At 32.7% G+C, this 27,426-nt stretch overlaps 2 protein-coding genes across 2 annotated transcripts; one reads left to right on the forward strand and one right to left on the reverse strand.

Annotated features, from left to right (window-relative positions):
* The first annotated feature begins 1,779 nt into the window (after window positions 1-1,779).
* On the forward strand, window positions 1,780-11,513 carry LOC139511685 (glycoprotein-N-acetylgalactosamine 3-beta-galactosyltransferase 1-like). Its single transcript, XM_071298702.1, has 3 exons — window positions 1,780-2,295; window positions 6,501-7,105; window positions 9,476-11,513. The coding sequence occupies exons 1-3, from the start codon at window positions 2,016-2,018 to the stop codon at window positions 9,572-9,574; spliced, it is 984 nt and encodes a 327-aa protein (XP_071154803.1). The 5' UTR covers window positions 1,780-2,015; the 3' UTR covers window positions 9,575-11,513.
* A 9,772-nt stretch (window positions 11,514-21,285) lies between these two features.
* On the reverse strand, window positions 21,286-26,199 carry LOC139510513 (uncharacterized). The gene is made up of 3 exons (XM_071297086.1): window positions 26,101-26,199; window positions 22,666-23,075; window positions 21,286-21,493 (listed from the first exon to the last, which is right to left on the reverse strand). Exons 1-3 carry the CDS (start codon window positions 26,159-26,161, stop codon window positions 21,476-21,478), a joined length of 489 nt encoding a protein of 162 aa, XP_071153187.1. The 5' UTR covers window positions 26,162-26,199; the 3' UTR covers window positions 21,286-21,475.
* Window positions 26,200-27,426: the final 1,227 nt, after the last annotated feature.

The raw sequence follows: 27,426 nt of genomic DNA on the forward strand, positions 1-27,426 counted from the left end.
CTTTTGAATTTTTGAAGCATACAACAATGACTTTTCCATTGTGGCGTCAGATATTTTGTATTATGACGTCAAAATTTTACGGGAACCTGTGTGATATCCAGTAATGGCAGACAAATAGCGACAAGGTGTATTTATACCATATCTAAGAATTTAGCGCGCTGTTATTTCCTCTCTGTATCCATAATAATGAACCGTCATTAAACATGCTAAAGTGACTTTTTAACATGTTAAAGTCAGTAGTTTGTGATGGTTTTTTTTTTTAAAACAAAACTATTTAATGGCATCGTCCAACTTTCACATGACTGATTCATATACTTAATTTTAAAAATAAAATAAAAAGTACATGTATTGGAAGTTCTCTTCTTGGAATAGTATACTGTCAATATAATTTGAAGAAGGCAAAGAAAAATGCATGATTTTGTTTGTAGCCGAACGTCCAGGGGCAAATGTTTCATTCATGTTCAGATCCAGTATATTGTTCTGAGTATATCCAGATATCATATATAATCGTTATGGATAAGTCTGGCTAAATTGACGAGATGGTGCAAATGTATATATAGTTTTTTTACGTTGTACAACACTTTTTTCATTGATATCCCATAATTCATCCACTGTACAATTTTCGTTTGAACATTTATCAAAACAGAATCTTAAAAAGTAAAATCACAAAAATACCGAACTTAGAGGAAGATCAATTGGGAAAGTCCATAATCACAGGGCAAAATCAAATAACAAAACGCATCAAAAACGAATGGACAAGAACTGTCATATTCCTGACTTGGTACAATGAATGTAAATCCAAGGCAAACAAGGTAAATTACGATTAAAATTCCATGAATTAAATGCAGAGTTTTATTTAGGAAGATACTGTTAAAAACGGGGAACGAAGAAACGTAAACAATGATGTTTCCGTATGTAATCTTATAAAAATATTTCTCCGATGAGTTGGGTAACCTTCTATTCACTTCGATATTTGTACATGTAACGTAATAAAAGTCGTTTGATCAGTAAAAAATATAGAAAATCTGCTATTTAATATATAGCAAAGTAATTGGAAGTGATTTATTTCTTCTAAATTCTAAAGTGCCCTAATACTGCAATGACGTCATTTAGAACTGTTCTACAGTCCTGACTGATTTAGTCAGTTCTGCTGGTAGTTCTACGGTTAGAAGTGATTTGGACAGTTCTACGGTTAAAAGTGATTTGGACAGTTCTACCTAAAACTGATATAGGCAGTTCTACCCTAGAACTGATCCTGACAGTTCTACCTAGAACTGATCCTGACAGTTCTACCTAGAACTGATTCTGACAGTTCTACTTAGAACAGTTCTAGGGTAGAACTGTTCTAGGAGAGGTTAGAACAGTTCTATGACAGAATATTCTGACAGTTCTAATGAGAGGTTAGAAGTAATCTCCACTGTACTTAACCAAACTATGACAAAATCACTGTACTAAACGCTCCTCGATAAAACGAGGTTACTACACGTGATGTTGACACAGATTTTCAATGTCAATTATTCATAATAAATTGCAGATCTTGCATTAAATTTACATTGGTTTTGTCAATAATTGAGAATTCTAAAACAGAGTTCAATATTTCTTTATATAAAAATCAATGATATCGACAATCTATTTAAATTTTAATATTAGATACAAGATAATATTGTTTTAAGTTTGTCCCACGTTTTTTAAGAAGGTTATTTTTTCTTAGAAAGTCAGAAGTCGACCATGAATTATGTCTTGCAATATGTTACATACACTAAGTTTTATTTAAAATTGCTGTTTGTAGAAACTTCATTATTATGGTGTTGACATGATTTATGCCTAAGGATGTTTCCCTTTTTGTAACACGTGCATTTAACACGGCATGAATTTATTAACTTTGAACATCAATAATTCATCATTGCCTATTCTACGACCAAAGACGTGCATGGAGAGAATCCTGTAGTTCATGACCACACACCAGGATAACAACAAAATCGGATTATTTATATTTTGTACCGGCTTAAGTAAAAATGTCTAGTTTTGTCCCATTAAGTGAAAGATATGTAGCTGTTAATAAAATGGAAGGACATTTACTCGAAAAGTTTCTCTGTGGATTTTTCATTGGAGTAATTCTTTACTTTATGATCTTTAATCATGCGTTAACTTTTGAGCAACCATTAAGGCAAAGTGACTTTGATATAATACAACGCCTTGCAGACAAGCTAGACACATTTGAGCATAATATCTTAGATCGTATTCCAATTCAAAACACACTGCCGGATTTGGATGCCGACTTGCACTTCCATCATGGTACGTAACAATATGCTTGTTAAAAAAAAATGCAAAGATGGTAATGAATATAAAGTTCAAATAAGCGAGAACCTACGAGTAGTTTAGTAACTGGTTCAATTTTCAAGTACACACTTGAAGTAGAAAGAAAACCATTGGCTTATAAAAATTAAAAAAAAAATTTCAAGAAAGGGTGTTACTCTGAGATATGAAATACTGCTAATCATCCATTTCTAAACCATATTATGCAATAAGAAAGGTAAAACGAGGCTCAAATATTCATGGTATTTTTTTTTAACGCAACAATTCATATGTTGGAGCATAGAACCGTTTAAATGCGTTGACATCAGTACATCATTTCGCTTTTTAAGCGTGTCGTATTGAAAACTTTTTTTACTTAAATGAAAATTAATACATCTCGGCAAACAACTAGAATATTAACAACACGTCCTTTCCAACTTTGGAACAAACGTCGCATTAATCGAACAGACCCATACAAATTCCTGTTATACCCTTATCCGAAACCGCCCATGCAAAAACAAACCCGGGGGGAAATCAAGTAAGGAAAACTCCCTAAATGACATAACGGAACGCAAAGAAATAGATTCATTTTCTATCTCATTTCATTTGAACTAACATAAATATGTTCTGATCGAACTAAAATAAACAACAAACAATAAAATGGGTTGTGTGTTCGTTACAAACATCGGATTGCAAAGGGTGTTTATATTTAAAAAGGAGGACATTTCAAACCCAAATTTAAAGATAAGTATCTTTCCAAAATTCGAAACTATAAATTATTCTCAAGATTATTTTCAGATTGTTCATCTAAAAGTATAAGATTAGAATACTCAACTTAACTGCTGTTTGTTGAAAGGTTCTGGGCTGGTGACCGTGGCGGGAGCTGGTTGTCTACATTGCATCTGGGCTGTGTAAAGGCAGAATTTGGCGAAATGCCCGGGCAGGTTACAGTAGTGGCGGGTCACGTTCGCTCCTGATGCGACGTTTTGTCTGCAGCTTGGTAACGGTGCTCGTGCAGTAAAGTTTTGGCGCTGCCCGTTGTTTTTGGATCCGAGAAAAAGCTGGTTATTTGTCATGCCATCAAATCTCCTGGTCTAGTACGCTGAAAAGTTATTGTATGGGTGGATTTTTTGGCATAGGTTGTCTGTCTCTTCTTGGAGGCTCTAAAATGGCTGCCCGTAACTTTAAAGCGTCTTTACTATTGCCAGTAAGGTCAAGAGTACTCTTTAACTGTCCCCCAACCATGTCTGTCTGCTTTTCTGAGTAACTTATTACGATACAAGAGGGCCTTCTTCTCCGAATCAATCAGCTCGAAAACTTTCTCCACACTACCCCTTGACAAAAAGGGTTTGATGCGATCAAGATTACTGAGTCTGACTTTTTTGATTGAACGAAATTGGATTTTAATTCCTTCCCCTTTAATATCCGTGTTTACCTGCAGCTTTTCTTGCAGTTCTGATACTATAAAAGCCCGCTGTTAGTCTAAAGTAAATTGTCTATTTTGGTATTGAATAAACTTGCTGATTTTCTTGCAGTTCTGACACTATAAAAGCACGCTGTTTGTCTAAAGTAAATTGTCTATTTTGGTATTGAATAAACTTGCTGCGTCTACTTGACTGAAATCATTAACATCTTTTGTAGGATTTTCCACAGTTATTTCTTTACTTGAATCGGAATTGTCAAGAACAGAACACTTTAACTACATATTGTATAATGCTAATACAAACAGCTAGAAAATATATCCAAATCAAACAAAAACATAACTCTGGGAAAAATACCAAGTAAAGGGACCCCTCTAAATGACACATCAGAACGCAAAAAAGCAATAGATTTATATCAACAACCATGTTATTTGTAAACTAGGTGTATTTATATCAAGTGTTATATCTATGGAAGGTAATCTGATTATATTTTAACATGCTTAAATGATTAGTTAAAGATGGATCCGGAGTTAATATGTTAGTAGAGGACGTTGTTTAACACTTATTACTTAAAAAGCATTAACTCTTTTTACATACAATTTAATAGTAAAATAGTTTTCTACCTGTTACAGTAACTTTACAGTCTTCTACAATGATCAATAAGTCAACATGTAAATAATTACTCAAATCAAATTCCGTTTGCAATTGCATTGAATAAAATAAACTGAATTCTGATAGATTTTAATGCATTAACTTTTTTTTCTTCTTAAACTTATTCTTCTTAACGAATGTTTTACCCACAGTGCTGTAGTTTCCCATTCCTAATATAGTGTCCCCATAGCAGAGAATTAGTTAATTTACAACCCCTGGGTCGATGTCACTGCTGGTTGAGTTTTAATTCCCCGAGGGAATCACCAGCCAAGCAGTCAGCTGACATGAATTATCATTGATATAGTCATATTTATAAATTAACTTTTTACAAAACTTTTGATTTTTTTAAATGCTAAGGCTTTTTTACTTCAGCAAAACTTTTAGGAATTTTGGTCCTCAATCATGAATGCTCTTCCACTTCATACTTTCTTTCTTATTTTTTTTGGATTTGAGCGTCCAAATAGATTGCAGTTAGAATTATTTTTATTTTTTGGAATTTGTACTTAAAAATAAAGAAAAATTATGATAAATAGATTGGAGTCTGATTTATTTTTAATTTTTGAATCTGTAACCTTAAAAAAAGTCTGTTGTACTTAAAACCATAATATAAATAATATTATAAAAAAGTATAATCCTAAGATGTGGAATAAAAGTATACTCTAAAAATATAATTACTTGGACCAATAATCAAAGATTTAGAATAATGGGTGAAAACTGTTAACTTTACTTCAAAGCATGAGCAATCAGGAAAAACTAGATTAACTCAGAACCGACGACTGGAACGACGACATACAAGAACTTGTCGCGAACATTCCAACTTTTCCATCTTGCAAGAACACAATGTACAACAAACGCAAGAAGAACCTTCTAGTTTTACCAAAACCTCTTGATCAAATCATCATAGATGGTATTTGGACACGTACAACCAAAGGTGATCCATTCCTGCTAAAAGACGACAACACAGAAGGGCGTATGCTAATCTTCAGTACATAAAAGAATATATCACACTAATCAGCTGCAGATATCATATATGGTGATATGGTACATTTTATACCTGTCCGAGCCTATTCTTCCAACTGTACACTTTTCTCGCAATGGTTGATGGAGCAATGTATCCACTCGTGCACAGTTACGATGCCACTGCTGGTGGACGTTTCGTCCCCGATGGTATCACCAGCCCAGTAGTCAACACTTCGGTGTTGACATGAATATCAATAATGTGGTCATTTTTATGAATTTCCTGTTTACAAAAGTTTGAATTTTTCGAAAGGCTGGAGTTTTTCTTGTCCCGGGCATGGATTGCCTTAGCCGTATTTGGCACAACTTTTTGGAATTTTGGATCCTCAATGCTCTTCTACTTTGTACTTGTTTGGCTTTATAGGTGTTTTGTTGTGGGCGTCACTGGTGGGTCTTGTGTGGACGAGGCGCGCGTCTGGCGTACTAAATTATAATCCTGGTACCTTTGATGACTATTTACACCACTGGGTCGATGCCACTGCTGGTGGACGTTTCGTCGCCGATGGTATCACCAGCCCAGTAGTCAACACTTCGGTGTTGACATGAATATCAATAATGTGGTCATTTTTATGAATTTCCTGTTTACAAAAGTTTGAATTTTTCGAAAGGCTGGGGTTTTTCTTGTCCAAGGCATGGATTGCCTTAGCGGTATTTGGCACACGTGGCGCGCGTCTTGCGTACTAAATTATAATTCTGGTACCTTTGATAACTAATTACTTCCAGCCAAGAGTGAACTAGTATATACAAGGTTCTTTTTTCAGGTGGAATAGATTGATAAACTTTAAAAGACTTTTAAACAATGATTGTCTAATGTTTGTGCTACTATGTGTGGTGTGATTTAGTGCTGTTGTATAATTACGCTATTATTATATTTATTTGATTACCCTTATTTATGATATCGTAATAAAGGATGAAATACTGTACTAATAATTTTGGTATTCAAAAATCAATCTCAAATACATCGACAATACTGGCATAACTGTAGTTTTCCAAGTTATTATTTCTTGCTTTATATCTGTATAGGACATGATAATAAATGACTAAGTAAAGGTTATATCATTAATACCTTATGAAGTACATTTGTACATGTTCATTTGTCTATTTCTATTAATCCAGATAAAATGACAGAGGAAGGAATTATGCTTCGAGAATCTATTTCAATATCATGTTATATTATAACAAATAACTGCATGAATGGTGGAATTGCTGTAAACAAAACTTGGAGCAAGCGCTGTAATCACGTCCGGTATCTAGTAAACAATGGCGCTAAAACATGTGGACTTCCGGTTCTATATTTGAAAAATAAGGAAAGGAGATCACAATACCAAGAAGCAATTTCAAAGATTTATGATACATATGGAAATGAGTCTGACTGGACATTAATTGCTACAGACGACAACTATGTGATCATTGAAAATGTTCGGTATCTGCTTAACAAGACTTCGTCCGGTATCCCTGTTATGTTCGGGTATAATAAAGACTTCCGGGTTTCGCTTCCGCAATATAAACATGATAGTTCTGTAATGGTCTTAAGTAAGAGTGCAATGACAAAATACAGAAATTTGAACAACAAATCTGTGTGTAGGACAAAGAAAACAGTAAATTTATATAACCTTCTTTGCATGAAACGCATTGGAATTTCCTACAATTCGGAATGCAGCAAATTATTCAATATTATTCCAATAGAATTGTCACATTATGCTTCGAGTAGTACGATAAAAGTAAGTCATACTAAATAGTTACCTATCTTATCATTTATAATAGTTTGGTTTGTTTTTTTGTTTGTTTTTTTGTTTTTAATTTATTTTATTATTGCGACAATGAAAAACACAGAACATGATAGGCTTCAAAATATCACAATTGCCATCTTTGAAAAAAATAAAAAAGGGAACCAATATTTTTGGTGTAGATTTTCACAAAATTGTGTTTTAGAACTTTTTTCCAAGACCGTGATCGTTCAATCGTGCGATCGTGACACGGTGCCAAATTGTGTAGTTCACGCTTAAATCGTGAAAGTTGGCAACTCTGTATTTATCCTTAATAATATATGTATAATATAAAAAAGAAGATGTGGTATGATTGCCAATGAGACAACTCTCCACAAGGAACAGAATGACGCAGAAATTAACAACTATAGGTCATAGTACGACCTTCAACAATGAGCAAAGCCAACATCGCATAATCAGATACAAAAGGCCCCGAAATAACGAATGTAAAACAATTCAAACGAGAAGACAAACGACCTTATTTTTGTACAAAAAATGAACGAAAATCAAATATGTAACACATCAACAAACGACAACCATGTACATTGGTATAACTTTAACAGAACAAAATTACTCGTAGTTTACGATGGAAAAAATTAAAAGCATCTATTTTGTCAAAAAAGTTAAGTTTTCATCGTTATTTTCAAGGTGGAATTTGTCAAGCATTCCCGACTGCATATGTGGTACTTACCTCAAATTCAAGATAAATGGAATATCTGCAATCAACAAGATTTTGATTTTTTCTTTGAGAAGACACCCACAATATAAACATAGCTAAACGTGAAGTGCTAGTCTTTTGCATTCTTCTTAAGAATCGCCTATTTGAATTTTGATTCCTATGCATAGAAATATAAGTTGGAGAAAGGAAATTCCCTATTAAAAGCTGATTGTAACTTAACAAATACGTTAAATAGTAAAATATATATAAACTAGAATCCATAAAGATCGATGCAGAAAAGTTTTACCATTTATCAACAACCATATATACTAGTCAACAAAAGAAACGATACAAGACTTTTTTTTCAAATTAAAGATAAAGTTTTCCGTTTATGGGACCAATATTGAAGGTAGTAATACTTAATCATTATGGAAATATAAATCCGTTTAAAAAAAATATGTTATTGCTTTCGTGACGTTTTTTGGCGATTTTTTTTTCTTACAAAATTTACATAAAACGACAATTTGAAAAACAGGAGTTCCAACTAATGATGCCAACCTCTCATTTAAAGGTAAAGACAATGTTTGCCATCAAATTGTTTTTAAAATCATATAGTTTCTTCGTTTATTTGTTAAGCAAAGTTCGGCCCCACGAGAAATCGTTAAAATGTATACATTATCAACTGATTTACCATAGACAGTATGTGTAAAGTGATATTCAAAAAGCAGTCACAATCTTAAAACTAATCCGAAAGGTTCCAAATTTACTGTGTGTTGTTTTCATATCTAAAGCATTGATTTGAGACAAAAATTAAAAAACAAATTTGCATTTTTTGAGATTTCAAAAAAAAAACTTTTTTCCCAAAAACTTTGAAAAAACAATATTTTAACCCATTAGTTACAACTTGATTAGCATATTGAATAGTTTTAAACAAATTTGAAATTTTATTTAGTACTTAGAAAATTACGTGTCGATTTTTCTTCAACTTTCCAAAACTAATTTGCACCCTATAATCGTTCACACGAAATTTAGATACTTTCCGACAAGTTTTGATTTTCATTAACACATGTGCATACATTGCAAATGAAAGCTTTTTAAAATTGTGTATCTCATTTTGTTTTATATTTAATACTTTTTGATAAATTTTATTTCAAAGTCGTGTATCGTTTCTTTTGTTGACTAGTGACATATAATGATAAAGTTAAATAAAAAAAAGCATCATAAATTTTTCAAATTATGCCATATACCTATTAATTTGAAAACATTATAAAATTACTGTCTTTTGGTGAGGTAAATATGTGGTTTTATAGACTTCTGAAAAAACTAATATTCACTAAGGCTAACGGCCGAAGTGAATATCAGTTTTTCAAAAAGTCAATTAAACCACATATTTACCGAAACAAAAGACAGTAAAAATTATTGTTTTATTCCATATTCCGAAAGAAATGTATGAAATGGAAATTATTTACCGAAACCAATTGTTCATCAAACTATTTTTACCAAAATTATACACGTAAAAGCACGCGACGTTTTGCGCGGTGAGTATACTTTTTCGGCAGGTGAATATGCTTATTTATTCAAAATCCCATTCATTTAGATAAACCTTGAAAAGTTCTTAAGTTTTATCGATATGGAATAACAATTATAATTTTATTTTATTTTTTCAGTTGAATGATCACTTTGCAAGTTTTCGTTGTGTATCTCCAAGGAAGATTCTTGCATTTGAGTTTTTCGTCTATCACTTACGGCCATATCAGTTGCATTAAATGTCAACTTACATGGAATTGAACACGTGTTGCAATAAAGCAATACATATACGACAATCAAAAACATGGTTATAATAAATCTGTTATAGGACAAAGCAGTGAGAGTACAAACTGAAACTGGTGTCATGTGATGATGTACTTCTCAAAACCGGGAACATGTGTGTATAATTGGGTGCAGGATGTTTTACCTGTAACACAAGAGGATAATTATTTGCGTTAAAACACTGGACATTCGTCGCGCTTGAATATTTAATGCACCTCAATTGAATAGATCGAACAGTTGAGCTTTTTAATTATCATAGTTTAACCTATAATTTAAGCAAATTTACTCTTAAAAATCAAGAAAAAAGATGTTCACACATTCTTACAAAATCAAAATAAAATCTTCAGGTAAAATAAACTACCAAAAATACCGAACTCCGAAACAAATGGCAAAATCAAAAGCTCAAGCACATCAAACGAATAGATAACAACTCAACATTCAACGTGTAGGGTTCGTCCTCACAACTTCATTATTAACAGACTAATGATACAGTAGATGCAAACTAATACTAGTACTTAAACCAATCGGCCATATAGGTCCCATTATTTAGTCATATGTGATAAATCCTGGACATAGTTATTCCGCACATATAAAATTGAGAAAAAACGTGGAATAGTTCAAAGAGACAGCAACCCGACCAAATATCCCAAGGCCACCAATGGGCTTTCGACACAACGAGTTAACCCTACACCAGAAGGCCATTTCTGCTGGTCCCTAAGCAATAAAATATATAGACATCGGAAGATGTGGTATTGGTGTCAATGAGACAACTCTCCATCCAAGTCACAATTATAAAAGTAGATAGATAGATGTTACAAACCCGTGATTTCGATTTTATGAAGTCAAGCCGGATGAAATAATGGCACGTACATGTATGAATGATAATCTCGTGACCGAACGTTCAATATATAAATTAGCGTTCAGATATGACTACTTGAAATGTATTGTGACCCGAAAGAATGATTGATTGTTGTTAGCTTAACTTTATGTGAAATCGATGGCATGCCTACTAATATGTAGAACGAGAAGAAATATAACAATAATTTTCCTTCAACTAGTTGACATCAATGCTAATGTTATTTTATGAATATGCACAAACATGTTACCAAATCAATAATATTTTCTTTGATATTTACTTGTTTATATGTTTTTATCGGGAATCATTTGTTATACTTAATGGCGTCTTATTAACAACTAGTTCTAGGTCAAGATTAACGTTTTCATAAAAAATTATTGAACGTATTGAACTTACAGTTTACATTATATCTTTCGAAGAAATAGATACGCCTAGACAATAATTATACAGTCTTGCTTTTTTTCTCTGTGAAGTTTAGCCTTGATGATGGACCTCTAAGTTTATTTCATACACATAATATGTACATGTATAATGGTCCTATTTCTGTGAGTCTTAAAGTGTTATTACCTGTTGAATGCTGCTAGGACGTATAGTAACACACCAATTCTCAAGAGACCGTTTGGCATAAAGCTTTAATACTTGGTAGTATTATGTGTCTTCATATTCCCTTGATCGTACTGTACAGTCGATTTGATTTGACCATTTTCAATGCAGTTCAAGACAATTTTTATTTTATTTTTTTACTTTTGGAACACAGTGACAACTTGTAAATTAACGCAAATTCTCCGAAACCCCTTTAAAAAGTGTTTATACTAAGAAGAATGATGTACATGTAGTTCACCTTTCTATACTAATGATTTTGATTGCACTATTTTTGAAATAGTAGACTGATACAATCGTTTGAATTGTTTGAAATACTTTTTTTTTTACCACAGGTATACTTCCCCGTTGCTGTATTTTGGCAAGACCTTTCGGCATTGTGGTCATCAATCCTCCAACTTTGCAATTTGTTTGATCATCTAACCTTTTAGATACGAATAATGAGTTAATTTGTAGACGTCATGTTTCAGTTATTCCGTTTGTAATCAACCAAATTTTTCCAACGAAAGGGGGGCCCGGGCTCCCAGGCAACACCCCCTGCATCCGCCTATGAACTGTGATCATATTTGCTATCATCATATTCGACTATCGAATCGATTATACATGTTCAGATGGAGTTATTTGACTTTGACAAGTATTCTCTGTAAACTGTCGCATACTTAGGCCCTCGTGACTGCATTCAACATTGCAGAGCGGCGGGGACGTTTCGCGTACTTCATAGCAATACTGTTGGTACTTACAAAAAGGGTATTTTCTTGTAAACAATAATAACAAGAAACATACAAGAGAACTCATAAATTAATGTTGTCATAACAGATCAGTTCGAAATCTTAGATGTAAATAAATGAAACAATTTTATTAACGAGTGTTATATTTACATACACAAAAACAATTTAATGTTTGTAAGTGTATATAATGTGCCCTTATTTGCTAAAGCTTGATATATCACGTGCTTCAAGTGTTTTTGTCTACATTGAAATTGTTTTACTAAAATTTCGAAAAAATAAAAAAAAAAGGAAGAAGTAAAAAAGAGAATAACTACAAAACTAGTGACCTAAATGAGCGTGTGGCGCGTACCTGCATCATCAGCAATGGCCACCTTTTATTTAGATAATCTTTAGACGGGAAAAAACTATTAAGAGTTAACTGACAGTTTCAGACATTGTTTAATTTGATTAATGATTTATATCAACACTAAGAGTTTTATTAAAAAGAACAGAAGTTTTGGAATTTATTCCCCCCAGATTTAAAACTGTAATTGCGTAGCATCAGTATGCGTAGTTATTAGTTTAGGATAAGACATCAAATGCTAGAAAAAATTAACTACATGTATATGTATTTCGGTTCCAATCAACTGTCATTAATTTATGTTAGTTTTTATTATGCATATATTGCACACTTAAATTCGATATTGAACTATACATATTAATAAGTGTTTATTTGGTATTTTAATCTGCAATGTGCACGATTAGTTTTGCTAATCAATGTTATTTTTAAGGGGCCGGCTGAAGGACGCCTCCGGGTGCGGGAGTTTTTTCGTGGTTCACCTTTCTCGCTACATTGAAGACTCATAAGGGCCTTCGGCTGTGGTCTGCTCTATGGTCGGGTTGTTGTCGCTTTGACACATTCCCCATTTCCTTTCTCAATTTTATATTATAAAATGTTTACATACATGCACTATCAGAACATTTATCTGTATTTTACAACTTCTGTCAATCTAGGCACACCTAGTCCAGAGTCGTGACTATTTGTGAATATTATCATTTTCAACAAGTAACGTGAACAAATTAATATTCCAAGTCTAAGACATCCATTTAATGTCAATCAATATATGAAAGTACCACTTTTCCATTACTAAATCAACAAGCTCATGCACACAAATTACCTTAAAGAATGATAGAGCGAAGTAGTCCATAGCTTTTTAGAAAGCTCAAACTTGTACTTCTATTAGACTTATTCAATAAAATTCAACTTCCGTAACAGCACGTGCTTTCCGTGACAACGTCATTACAATGCATAGGAAAACATACAACAATCTTAGATTAATCAAAATTAACTTCACTACAATGGCTTTATATGAAAGCAAAATGTCTTTTGTCAGTTCAAAACAGAAATCAATCCATCAACACTGAAATATCTGGTAATATTTCAAATATATATAAAGCTAAATCTGTTCTTTCAAAATATGTAATATTCTATTTTTGTCATACGTGCAATTTACTATCATGAACTTGCGTATCAGCCGTATCTAGTAGACATTATTAAAAGCTTTAACTGTCATCGGCGAGACAAGAAGACGAAAAAAGACAGCTTGTGACAAAACCTCTATATATCGTACTCACATGAATATTAAATCTATATAAAATTAGAGGACGATTGTCGTTTACTTACCATACTAGTATTTAGACGTATCAAATAAAATATGTTGACGTCATCACTTGTATTTGGTAAGTTTAGTATAATAATTACATTACATGTATTATAATCTGATATATATTATATAAAATGTCTAAATATTAGTCAATGAACTTTCTTATGAGGGCATTGTGTCGTTAAGAAAGAAAAACAACACTGTACACAATAAATGAATTATACCGGTATAAACGTCTAAAAACAACACAAGTTAAAAAAAAACATCAGTAAAACAAATATCAATACATGATATCCAGGATAACAATAGGTGGCCTTCATCAATATGATGTAAAATGAAACAATCTTTACTGGTTTTACTTAAACAATATAGTCTAATGGTTTACTGTCATCCTTTTTCATACAACTAATCAGTACTTCAATGTAGAGAGGTCAGAAAATAAGCAGTTACTGTTTTGAAAAAATCATTACAATAATATCAAAAAAGTGTAATTATTACCTTACAGAGAGAGACTAAAATGTAATATAGTTATAGAAGAGGCAGATCTGAAACTATTTAGAATTAAACTATATAAATTATTGTTTAAATTTACTTGAAAGCAAAAGAAGTACCCGAAAGTCATAGATACCGAGATGTCCGCTATGCAGATTTATATCTGACATAAAGAAGCAACCGAGCTATGATAACCGAATTCATGAGTTTCCATTGTTAAATAACTTTTATAAGAGTATTCTTTAAGATAGTCTGTTACATTGTATTTTTTTCTATTAAATAGAGAATAATTTAAATACAAATAGTGCATTCTTTCATATATGTTTCAAAGATAGTACACGTATATTGAAAATGTGCTTACCTTGACAGATAAACAAATTCGTTCGGAATCGAGACAATTTCCCCAAGTTTTTACTGACCTTGTTTTGAATCTAAGATTGATCACTGGAAACATTATACAGAGAACAATACACAGGAACTAAGGGAGTATTACGTTTTATACAGAGGAGTCATGTTAGTAAACACAATGCTGTCCTTATTCTCTGTCGTTTTTTTCTCTTTAATTAAGTAGACAGTTACCCACAAAAAGACACATACATTAAATAATTATGAATAAACAAGAAATCTACGACTTTACAATTATTGAGACGGAATGTTCAGTATAAAGTTATATCATGGAGATATTATAGGCATTAATCAAAATGTGGGGTATTAGTATATCGTATATTTCAATGATACAGCAACCCAACCATACCAAAATCTGACAGTTAACTTTCTTTTGACTTGTCTCTTAATATTTTATCTCTTATACATTTATGCTGATTTTATATATTCTATTTAACACTTGAAAATACCATAAACAAATATAATCGTTTTCATAACAGTGTGGACGGGACCATTTCTTTGCGCGCTCAACTTATCAATTGACTGGGTCAGATAAGTTGTACTTCGTTTGTAACGCCCACTTTCACATCGTTCTTTAATAGTTATGTCACGATGACGGTATAAACATTCAATCTATGGGGTCGCCAACGGTTCTCAACGCCTAAATCAAATAATACAAATAACTAAGAGAGGACTAACATTTGTCTGACAGACTGGGTGAGCGTAAACTCATTATCATCGATAGCCAATGACAAACAATTCAAAGGGACATGATTCAGTAGTATTACCAATATAAGTATTGCAGTTGTCAACACTGTTACGGGAATACCTCTATTGTGTCACAAAACAGTTTCTTCTATTTCGGAGTATGGACAAAGTTGTCCCTTATTTTTCCTTCGGGACCCCCCCCCCTCCCTTCCCCTTCCGCTCGGACGCTTTTTGTAGAATGAAATTTCAACCAAGAAAGTTCAACATATGTAGATGAAATACTAGCGCTCACTTTTCGTATTTGAAAGATTAATATACTCCCACAACCCACCTTTTTAATGACAAAAATTAAGCAAATATTTTAACAATTTTGATTAAAAAAAATGTAATTTCACTAATTAATCATGGGTAACAAATGAGTCATTTGTAATCTTGTAATTTAAAGTCATCTTTTAAGATGTCCCAGTGTTTGGAAAAAAGGGTCATGATATATATTTTTTACAAATCAATCGGTGTCTCGCATATTTAAAGTTTCCACCATTTCATCACTTTACTGGGCAAAGGGAGACAATTCCTAGCTAATACCATATTAGAACCATATATTGCCGGGTCCTGATTGAGAACAAGCCAAATAATTGTTTTTATCAGTAAGAATACAAAAGAGTCTTGAGGGGGAAACTTGGATACTGTTAAACGTTCATACAAAACTGGTTACTGTCTTTGCCTATAAGTACCTATGAATTTTTATAACTTCAAATAATTATTAAAAAAAGTATTGAAAAACAAAAGTACCGAACTTAGTACATGTAATTGTTAATGCCCGCGTCACACTGTCCCGATTTTTACGCCGATGGCAACACGATTATGGAAATTTTCAAAATCGGGACTGATCGTATCCAGATCGGGCTATTCGTAGTGCCATCTTTAACCATCGTAGAACCATCGGCCACTTTTTCTAGCCTTCGGGGACAACTTCGGGAAGGGTTCTAAATGTTTTAACATGATAAAAAATTCCCGAAGGTGCGTCCGATGTTGAGGGTTCGTATTCAGTTCGTATCACCATCCTCACCATCGTAATGTCACCGGGAATGCATCTTTGAACATCGTATTGCATTCGTGTTTCCATCGTTTCCATCGGGCAGTTCTGACATTACGATGTCTACACGAATGAATCACGAAGCTACCCGAAGGTCTTACAATGGCAACACGACTTCGTAAAGACCTCGTAATCCCGTCGTGTTGCCATCGAATAAAAGTACGAAGGCGACAAGATGGAACTACGACGGCAATGAATTCAGCTAAATGTAAGTTAATTTTCGCACTAAAATACATTTAAAGTGCCATGCGCGATATGCACTGGTCAGTCTTATACGACAGTTAAGACAGACGTTCACAAAACATGGAGCTCATATCATATGATTCTATGAGAACAAGAAAGGCGACAGCGTTGTTTCTATTTATTCAAATGGAACAAGAAGAGCAGCTATTACAGGCTCAGGATTTACTTTTACAAGTAAACTATTATTTTTTGTCAATTTTTCATATCAAGTAACATAATGAAAATCATAAACGCGCCTCGTACACCAACACTACAGGTACACGTATATAGGGAAACCAACTTTTTTTCATTATTCTGATTTTTTATGTATCGTCTGAGTTGTCGTCACACGAATGTTTACTCCATAACCGTTTCGTTTTCTATATGTCATATTTTGCCGCATTTGTTGCTTTCCCCAACATCCTTCCTTTTGTCTATATTATTATGATATTCTCCTGGAAAGAGCTCTTTTTTTAATAAAAGGGATCAACGAACCCATTACCTTACCTTTAAGATAGATCAGTAAATATGGGCATAATTATGGGTGATTATTCAGACTAGTGCACACATTTTACAGTTCAAACAAGGCAATGCCGAGCGTGGCATCCCCTCGTACGTAACATATTGGGGACAAATATGGACACTATATTTGTATATGACACATGCAGAAAATGGTAAATTGAATATGCATATTTGATGCATAAACTATTTTTTTAGAAATCAACAAAAACATTCAGTAACTGGAAATACCTTTAATATTGTCTTTAGAACAAGCAGGTAAAAAAAATGAGCAACCAATTTCCTGTGTATTATGCTATTTCAAGGAGAAAAAACAAGTCCATCTGCATGACCTTGACCTTTGGCCTTGAACGTAAAAAAGGTCAGATCATTACAAGGAGGAACAATATACTAAATGTGGTTAAAATCTTTTGAAGCATATTGGTTTTAGAGTGTCCACAAGAGTGATATTGCCTTGTATTACAACTGCCACTGTGACCTTGACCTTTGAACTTTAAAGTCAATAGCGCTTAAAACATTATTAACGAGTAGCACCATACCAAGTTTTCAGCATTTTGGTTCTAGAGTGTCCATAACAATTTTATCTACACGCAACTTACATGTAGTAGGCGAGGGGATAATAAACTAAGTTTTATAAGAATTAGACAAAAAGATCGATTTCCCGCCATGCATGGCAGACTTGTACAGAAACGATATGTTGTCGAAATTCTGTTTTACCCCTTCAAGCCCACGATCTTCCGTCTTATGATTAAACCAGAAATTAAATGTACAATATAATATATATTCAATATTGATCAAACAATTTAAAACGCGTGATACCTTCGGCATATAATTTAAATGCATCGTAAGCTGTACACGACGTCTTTTAGACATCGTAATCCATCGTGTAGCCTTCGTAACCCATCGTGTAGCCTTCGTGATCCATCGTGTAGGCTTCGGCTGAGATATAATGCTTAATACCCGTCTTCGGTTAACCTTCGTATGTCCATCTTTTGCTATCGTATATAATTTCGGCACCATCGTATAGACTTCGTTATTCATCGTACTTGCTTCGGTCACTTTTTTGTATTTTAACGAGATCGGGACCAACTTCGTACGAACTTACAATTTTCGCATTCGGGTGTCCATCGTATATAAAAATCGGGACAGTGTGACGCGGGCATAAAAAGAGTAAACACCAGATAATATTTGAAAAAATCAAACGTTATAGTGTATCCACCAACTGGACGACAGGAAAAAGAACGGCCATTCCTGACTTCGTTTTGGCATCTGAAGAAAATAGTGTGTAAAAACAAGTTTTATAGCGACTTGAACTGCACAATGCAATTGAATATAAACTCAAAGATACTAGTAGTTTAAAATCCTTGTAAGAGGAAAAATGCAAGAGCTAGAGAAATTTGCACAATGAATCTATATCTCTTTCAGTTTAGCCGCGCATTTCAAAAATGAGACCCGGCAAATTTGTTTCCTGAGTGTAACATGTATACAAAATGTAATACTAGTAGATTATTTTCATTTTTAGTTTATTTGTTCTTTTCGTGTGTATCTTCCATATTTATACAATTTTAATAATTAGTTTGTAATTCCTTTTTCTGTGTTTTAGTAAAAATTTGAATAAAAGTATTAATAGGAAATAAATGTTTAACATATGATTTGTCATTGTAATTTGTACAGTCTCCGTAAATTGAATGACGTTTCATAGTTCTCAAATAAATGAGAAATTGTCACATATTATATGCCATTAAGTCACTACAGTAAAAATACGTTTTAGTATAAAAAAAAATCTATACGAGACACGAAGTTCGTGTGTCACTAGACAGTCGTTTGAAATAAATGTCATTTTTTATTTCCATCATGGTAAAACCGTTTAGTACCAAAGACAAAGGAAATGATTGATACACTAACATAACAATAATAGAATATCCAATATTAATATCTACAGTTTACTTCGTGAACTTCAACAACGGTAATGACTGAGTCCATACCTTTATATCTGAACTACCGTCAATGCAACATGGTTCCTTTTCACGAATAAGTTATGTTTCCAGATGCAGATGGATATATGGATATATTCTTTTACAAATTGTGACTTGGATGGAGAGTTCAGCACTCATACCACATCTTCTTATATCTATCTTGAAATCCGCATAATTCTTTTTCTATATTTTTATTGTATTTAATGTGAAAATGAAGCCTGCTTTGTATTAGAATTGCCACGGTTACAACCAGGGTAACAGTTCTTAGGAAAATATTTTACTTTACCTGACCACGCCTATTTAGACATAAATCGGATGAGACTGTCCACTTCGTTACAACTCGGCCGATTCCGTACCTCTATTTATAATTGATGGAGGGAAGCGGAGTCACCCGAGGTTTGCCGATTGGAGACTATCCTTGTAAACCCAAATTGTATGTGCTTGAAAGAGAAACCACTGCTAGAATCACGATCGAGTTTTAAAGTCATTAGTTTGACCTCTCGCAATCGAAACCACATAATGTTTTGGATAAAGAACACGCATGCGTACAAATAGAAACAAAGAACTACACAGGAGTATCGATAAGAGCTGCTTTGCGGTGCATTATCAAATGCTTTTTGTACAACGAAAGTCCTTTGCGGTGATTTTAGAGACCCTTAAACTATAGACTTGAATAAAGTCTTTCCTCATTTCACAAAACAGTAAAGTAATGATCAATGGATTAAAATCTCTAAAATAGAATAATATTTCCCTTCGAACAATTTAAAATGAAGGAACTAGTTTTATCTGGTAATCTTTCATATTTCTGTTCAAAAACTTAAGCGATGTTAAAAAAATAGTCTCCTGATTTCTTGATTTTATGATAAGCGACAGGTTAAATTGCAAAACTGCTAACATATACGTCACAGTTTTTGTGATGAGAACACAGACTAAACTGAGGGAAATGATTAAACTAAAAAATTGAATGCAAACGTGAATGCTAGTTTACAGGATTTAAATCATGTTCACTCGAAATTACCGAAAGTATAAGTTTGTAGTCGATACAAAACAATGGAAATATTTATTCTAAATTTGCATGGTCTTTTTCTGAAAAGATACCTAAATGTTAAAGGATTTATAAGTGCAAATATTTTCAAAAATGTTGGCCTCTAGCATCACGGGATAGACAATTATAATTGTCGAAATGCCAATCTTGCTATTAAAAAATGGTCTCGTTAAAAATTTTTTTTACATGCTATTGTGCAATGCTTTATCACTTGATATCAACGTCTTTGTAAGAGTAACACGACGGGTGTCACTTAAGAAGTAGCATCTACTAACCCTTCCGGTTTATCGAGAACTTCGCCGGTTTTTGCTTAATCTTTAAAAATGTCTATGTTGTGTTTAGTTGACTGTTTGTCTTTTTGTCCATTCTCTTTGTTTTGCAATGACGTTTTCTGTTTGTCTTCGACTTATGAGTTTGAATATCACTTTTGTATCATCCGCCATTGTTTTCCATGTAACTCAGAAACCGCCAGATATAGCTAGTTGTTGCGCTCGAAACAAACCCTGATCATAAATAATGATCATAATTCTAATATCTTAGTTTATCTAAGTTAATAAAAATAAACCTGAAAATATCAGTTATTTTAAATCTTTTCGATCGAAGAGGCATTTAGATATAAAGCAGTTCCGTAAAACAAAGGTTTCATACAAAATATTTTGAACAGATAAAAGCTAAAAACCTCAACAGCAATTAATGTCCATATTATTTTTGGAAAATGAAATCTCAATGCTCACTTCTAATGCATAAAATAGATATTTGAGTTCATAACAACAAAGCGGAGTATAACCAAAAATGTTAGCCAAGTCTGATTTCAGTTCATGGAATCAATATCGAAGAAAACCTCAGAAACTAAGAAGTACAATGTTCTTATCACAAAATAATAAAACATCAGAATAAACCAAAAATAACATAGGCCACATATCAGTGTGCTAAGTGTATTGGTTTTTTTTAAACGAATGAAGTTGCTTCACAAGTTCTTTCCTATACATATACACGATACACGAATCGAGCATAACCATAAACATCTACAGTTATTGAACATAAACACAAAGGAATGCTCCAATTTAGATGGATAAGCTCTATAGTGGATTGTCAGAATATCAACTAATAAAATGCTTCGCAGGGCGCAGACCGCAGAGATCGAACTCTGGACAGTTGGGGCAAGTATGGACACAACATTCAAGCTTGATACAGATCTGAATTTGGATTGTGATGAAATATTTGACACAGTATAGGTTTCTGACACAGAATGAATGTGGTCTAAGAACTTGTTTTGGTAAAATTTTAGATTGGACATTAATTTTACCTATTATGGTCCAATATCCAAAATCTAAATACATGGTTAATTCAGCATTGCCATTAGAAATCTATGCGTTTTTTAACAAATAGCTCAATGATATTTGTATATTTATATTTTAATATAAAATGAATATCTATCACAAATAAAACTTTTCATTTTGGATTTAATAACACTGTAAAATTACAGTAACAGAAAGGAAAGTAAACACTCAGCACATTCTCATAGTCATGTCACAATAATAATAAGTTCTTCATCATTGCGTTGTAAGAAAATTAGCTCTTCCGGTCTTTTAACCCATCATGCCACTCTGTAAATAAATAACAAATATTTAACTCATGAGCCGAAATAAATATATGCTTTAATTGTACTAATAAGAATACTGACTCCTCTTTCGAAATTATAAAAATGCAATTAGAATAATTTTTAATAAATGTACAAGTATATATGTTTATCCGGTCAAAATATATACATAAATGGGAGTAGTTGCTACATCGTATATAAAGTGTTGAAATGAGACCTATTTTTATGATAATTCTTTATACGCAAAAAAAGTAACATTTAAAAAACAAGTCTTAAAGTTTGCCATAAAGCCATTGTGCTGTGTATGGATCGGGTGGTCATTTCTCATAAAGTATATGGTAAGAAGTGTCGAGTACCATATGACATATTTAATACTTGAACGCAATAAACTGTATCTGATTACATACACAAATTCACAGGACAATATAATCATGTCAATGGTCCAAGTCCGAAATATCATATTATCATATATATATATATATATGAAATCTGTTGATATTTGAGATAAAGTGAAGCAATACAAGCACTAGATGTACGGTTTAGAAACGAGCTCTTTATTGTTGTGTGTCGTCTTTGCAAGAAACTACAGAAACAATAATTTAGAATTAAAAAATAAAACGTTCTCATTCTTTATGATTGCTCCTTTATTAAAAGTGTTGTTAAGGCAAATTATGTTTACGTATTAAAGTTATGTACCCATTTCACGTGTCATTAAAGTATTTTCGTGTTCATAGCTAATCACTCTGTTATGAGAAATGTTGAAATTATGAACAGATATATCATGTTAAGGAGGGGTATTTGCGAAAAATACCAGTCGAGAGAATGTTAAATTTCACGAGCCGTAAGGCGAGGGAAATTCATTCTCAAGACTGGTATTTTTCAAAATACCCCTCAATAACATGATATATCTGTTTAATTACACCGAATGTTAATGTACTAAAACGCATTGATGATCGTGACGTTACAAGCGTCCAGTCGGATAGAGTATTTTTTGGCAAATACCACGGCAGAGAGGGTAAAAAAGGCATATCCTTTTAGCAAATACCCCGGCGGCGTTTAAAATGAACGATATTCATTTGATAACAGTAAATTGGTGAAAAATACACTGGCTATTAACCAATCAAAACCCCGGATTCTTACATAAGGTGTAATTACATGTAAAAATCAAACCATGTTTACCTGCATAAGCATGTACATTGTTGCGGGGTCCATTCCTGATGAGGCAGTTTCTGGAGCTGCTGGGTTTGGTGATGATGGTGTCATTAATAAGCTCATCATAAGTGGGTTCATTTTCATTCCATTTTGCTTCATCATCATCATCATTAGCATTGGGTCAATGCCTGATGATTGTGGTTCTGGTGCTGGTTTTGTCATTTTCAAATTTGGTTTTGCGGCTTTTCCTTTTCCAGCCATGGTTTTAGGTCCCATCATTGATGTGAGCTTAGCCATTTGGAACATTTTTGGGTCCATGATAGGGGCCGAACTCATGTCCATACCTCCCATTGGCATCCCTCCGCCACCTCCCATACCTTTCATCATTGCCATCATCAGTGCTGGATTCTTCATCATTGCATCAAACTGGCAATAGCCTACAATGTTCAAAAAAACAATTCTTTAAATAAAGAAACTATACAGTCTCCAACAATCTCTTTTTAATAGGTATTGTGTATAATCAAATCCAGAAGATTGGTTTCAAAATATAAATGCAATTAACAAACATTTCCCCAAGATTAACGTGGCGAAGAAATCGTAGTATTCTCTATTGATGCATATTTGGGTTTCCTAAAGCCTAAACCCAGAAACGGATTTAGAGGGGTCCCAGCCCCTCCCTTTTCTGGGGAAAAATTGGTTGGTTATATAAGGAATCACTGAAGCATGACATGAGCGGGCCCCTCTAAGGCAGTAAGTGGGCCCCACTTATAAATCTTTTTCAATCCGCCATTGAAACCAGTCCTCTTGACCGATGCGAAAGCTTTTTTTTCTTCTTGTGAGCATGTTACCTCTGTCAATGGCAACTCCAGTGATTAGAAAAATAAAACATGAACTTGATAAACCTCTGTCATCAGATAAGTGTATGTTGTTTACGCCATCAAAAATATCTTTAACTGTGTTACCAATATTGAAGATCTATAGTTTTTTTTTCCATGTGCTCATGTTAAGTTAAATATGAAAAAAATATATAATTCCTATTTTAATAATAGGCATACAATATTTTAAGAGAAAGGCCAAAGATATAAAAGGGATATTAAAAGTCGGAAAAAAAACGACGATGCCATGACAAGAAATCGAGAAGTACACTATCCAAAAAAAAACAACAACTGTATTACTAATCAGTCATCATATTTTATTATGGAAATTTCTAGAAATGTACATATATTTCACAATGAATATATCAAATGACTAATCGAATGACCACAATAATTGCCTTTTCGTTACTTTCTGATACACGCTTATGTATATTTAAGACATGTATGACAGTTTAACTGTTGCTTACTATATAAAACTTCGAATATGCGCCATTTATAACTGCAATTATTTGGGCTGGTTTATCCGTTTAGAGACATAAAACCACAAGTAATGTATGTATTTAGAACGTAACTTAAAAAAAGAGAGAACGGGAACACTCCGTACAAGCGTGTTCCAAGTAGAGTTATGTCAGTTATGACTCAAAAGGGATGAATATGAAGCATTTTACCAACGATAAACAAATAGTATTGACTCCGCACGTTTTACAAAATTTTCAAAATTTCCGAACAGTTCATTTAGATAAGATACCCAATTAAGATTTGATTTGATTTAAAAGTTCTTCAGTGTTGTGCTTTTTTATTAGAAGACAGACCATGCAAGACCCTCGTGGGTATTCAAGGTCGTTTAAAAAACCTCGTCATATAGAAGAAATGATAGAGGAATAATCTCCGAAAATAAATGTCTTAGACGTTATTGTTTCTCAATGCATGGTAATATAGATAACATCCGCCACATTCTGTATGTATGTGCTTGTCCTTAGTCAGGAGCCTGTAATTTAGTTGTTGTCGTTTGTTGATGTGTTAAATATTTGTTTTTCGTTCATTTTTTTATACATTAATTAGGCCGTTAGCTTTCTCGTTTCAATTGTTTTACATTTGTCATTTCGAGGTGACTATGCGGTACGGGCTTTGTTCATTGATGAAGGCCGTATGGTGATCTACAGTTGTTAATTTCTGTGTCATTTGATCTTTTGTGGAGAGTTGTTTCATTGGCAATCATACCACATCTTCTTTTTTATATTAACTTTTAAAACGTGTCGGTCAATGTTTGAAACTTTAGAGTCGGACATGCTTCCAAGACCGATAGTAGTACATGCAGAGTTTAACAGATAGAATTGCGTCACGTCGGAAAATACATATTATTCAAAACATGTCGTATGTGACAAAAGTTCGATGCTGACTTAAGTGATGGACAAGTTATGTCAAAGGTTAAATACTAACTTAAATGAAGGACACTTTATGTCAAAGGTTAAATACTGACTTAAGTGAAGGACAAGTTATTTCAAATGTCCAAACTTCTGTATAAATACTACTTGTGTAAATTCGAATACTTTGCTTCAATTTTCAACTTTTTCATATCTTTTATTAACACAGGTCTAAAAACAAAGTCAGAGGCATTTAATTCCTAAAAATCAAAATTCACGGACATTTCATTACTGATTATTGATCAGAAAGTCATCATCGAGTCACTATCTGTCATTTGAATTTCATTTTAAGCACACAGATTAATATATATTTGTCAACTGAATTTAGTTGATTACGACTGTCCTCGCTACGCTAATTCAAATTATCATGTCTCCTACACACAATTTAGCAATCTCGCTCTGCTTCTGAGTTTTACATTAAAAAAAATACATACCCTTATACAAGAAAGTAAAATAACAAAAATACCAAACTCTTTCAAGGAATATTCAAAACAGAAAGTCCCTTATCAAATGACAAAATCAAAAGCTTAAACTCAGCAACCGAATCGAGAAAAAAAAACAACTGTCTTATTCCTGACTCCCGTGTACAGGCATTTCCTTACGTTAAAAAATCTAGTATTTAAAAAAAAAATCATCAATAAATTCGGATTAACAGACTATTTATTCTCTGTATCTGCCGTTATATCACTAGTATGTGTTTTTCTTAGCTTTTTGTAAATGTTAAAACTCTTAGCAACCAAAGAAGTCTAGAGATTATACATTGTACATTGTCATTGGTTTAAGATTAAATTCAAATTGACATGTGTAACGAATATAATTTAAAGATTGATTAAACGTATATATTGTTAGCTTTTTGTAAATGTTAAAACTCTTAGCAACCAAAGAAGTCTAGAGATTATACATTATACATTGTCATTTGTTTGAGATTAAACATGTGTAACGAATATAATTAAAGATTGATTAAATATATATATTGTTATTAAGTAAAGTTTTTGACATTTTTTGCTATTTTTTATTTTTCTAAATATAAAAATATTTTAATCCCTAGAAGGATGATAAACTAAAAACGCAAATACAAGTATGTACATAAATTAATATGTGTTATTAGTATAAAATTTAATTTGTGTTATATTATGTTAAAGTATTTGTCATAATTCTCTTACCAGAACTAAGAAGTGTTGCCACAAACAGAACCCCAATGTAAACTCGCATGTTGGAAATCATTTTTTCTGTGACATACACGTTTTATGGTCTCCCTTATATACCCAGTTCATGACGGCTGAATAAGCCGTTGGTATGATGGATGTTTTAATCAAATAAATGACAAGATATTTACGAAATATAGCCATTATTTTACGACTTTTTATTATAGTGAGTTATTATGTATCATATTTATTATGTCAGTATGGGATGCTTAAGTAATTTCTGGTCTTATATCATGTTTTATTTTTAACTTCTGAAACACATGCAGACCATGACGGAGATGAAGTTTTCTTTTCACCTAATATGTTTCAAAGGTTATTTCAAATTTCTTAGACATTACATCCCTGGTTTGGTATAACATAGAAATTATATTAATCATGATTTATATTTTTTTTTATATTATTTTGAAAATCATTTAGAAGAATAGAGAAAATATTATCTTTACTGAAAACAAATTGTTTTTACTTATAATTTAGGGACCTCCATATCACCGTATCATGTGTTAGGTCGCGGGATGATATAATATGAACAAAAAAAAGGCGTCATAATTTGATTGATGATAATCATGATACACCGTACTCTGTTAAAAGTCCCATAAATACATGCTCAAAAATGTTAACTACCCTTCTCCAAATAAATGGGACTTTTAAACTTTTAAACTTCGCAAGGGTCCCATTTGATACATATGGTCATAACAAATACGTTAACGTTAGGCTGATATGATATGTCAATCTAATAGATACATTTTGTGTCTATATGTATATCCAACAAAGGACATTCAACCTCAAACATTATATAGACGAGAATTGAATTCAAGACAGAAATCTCTGTTTTGTTGATCTCGTATTGCTGATCATTTATTCTGTTTACTTTTTCAATATCTTTTTTAGTTTAATTTGCTTCCACACATATGATGAAAATTGTTATCAACGGACAATACCTCCAATAAGGAGAGGTCATATTATGATTTCCTCTGTAGTTCTTGACTTGCTGATCATTTTTGCTTATTTAAGTTTCTATCTATTATAATTTTAAAGATATATGGCGAAAATGCAAAAAATAGGTAAAATTCGTCATGAAATGCCAAAACCTCGAATAAGGCATCGACAACGATTTGTAGAATTTGTTTTCCTGATCATTTTTGCATTTAAAGGGTTCTCTCTATATTATAGTTTTCAAGACAATAGCAAAAATGAAAGAAGAAAAAAAGGTAAAATTTTTCGTTTCGAGGACAATGACTCCAGTGAGAAGTCGTTTGACAGTTTTGACGTATATGAACAATTGGA

This window comes from Mytilus edulis, chromosome 2, assembly GCF_963676685.1.
Source record: "Mytilus edulis chromosome 2, xbMytEdul2.2, whole genome shotgun sequence".
NCBI classification, from domain to species: Eukaryota; Metazoa; Mollusca; class Bivalvia; order Mytilida; family Mytilidae; genus Mytilus; species Mytilus edulis.

What these genes read in the sequence shown, in the direction of transcription:
- LOC139511685 (XM_071298702.1), top strand. Translation starts at nt 2,016, where the DNA reads ATGTCTAGTTTTGTCCCATTAAGTGAAAGATATGTAGCTGTTAATAAA. An exon ending in CGACTTGCACTTCCATCATG is followed by an intron (nt 2,296 to 6,500) that starts GTACGTAACAAT and finishes CTATTAATCCAG; the next exon opens with ATAAAATGACAGAGGAAGGA. An exon ending in CTTCGAGTAGTACGATAAAA is followed by an intron (nt 7,106 to 9,475) that starts GTAAGTCATACT and finishes TTATTTTTTCAG; the next exon opens with TTGAATGATCACTTTGCAAG.
- LOC139510513 (XM_071297086.1), bottom strand. Translation starts at nt 26,161, where the DNA reads ATGATTTCCAACATGCGAGTTTACATTGGGGTTCTGTTTGTGGCAACA. An exon ending in GGCAACACTTCTTAGTTCTG is followed by an intron (nt 23,076 to 26,100) that starts GTAAGAGAATTA and finishes TGAACATTGTAG; the next exon opens with GCTATTGCCAGTTTGATGCA.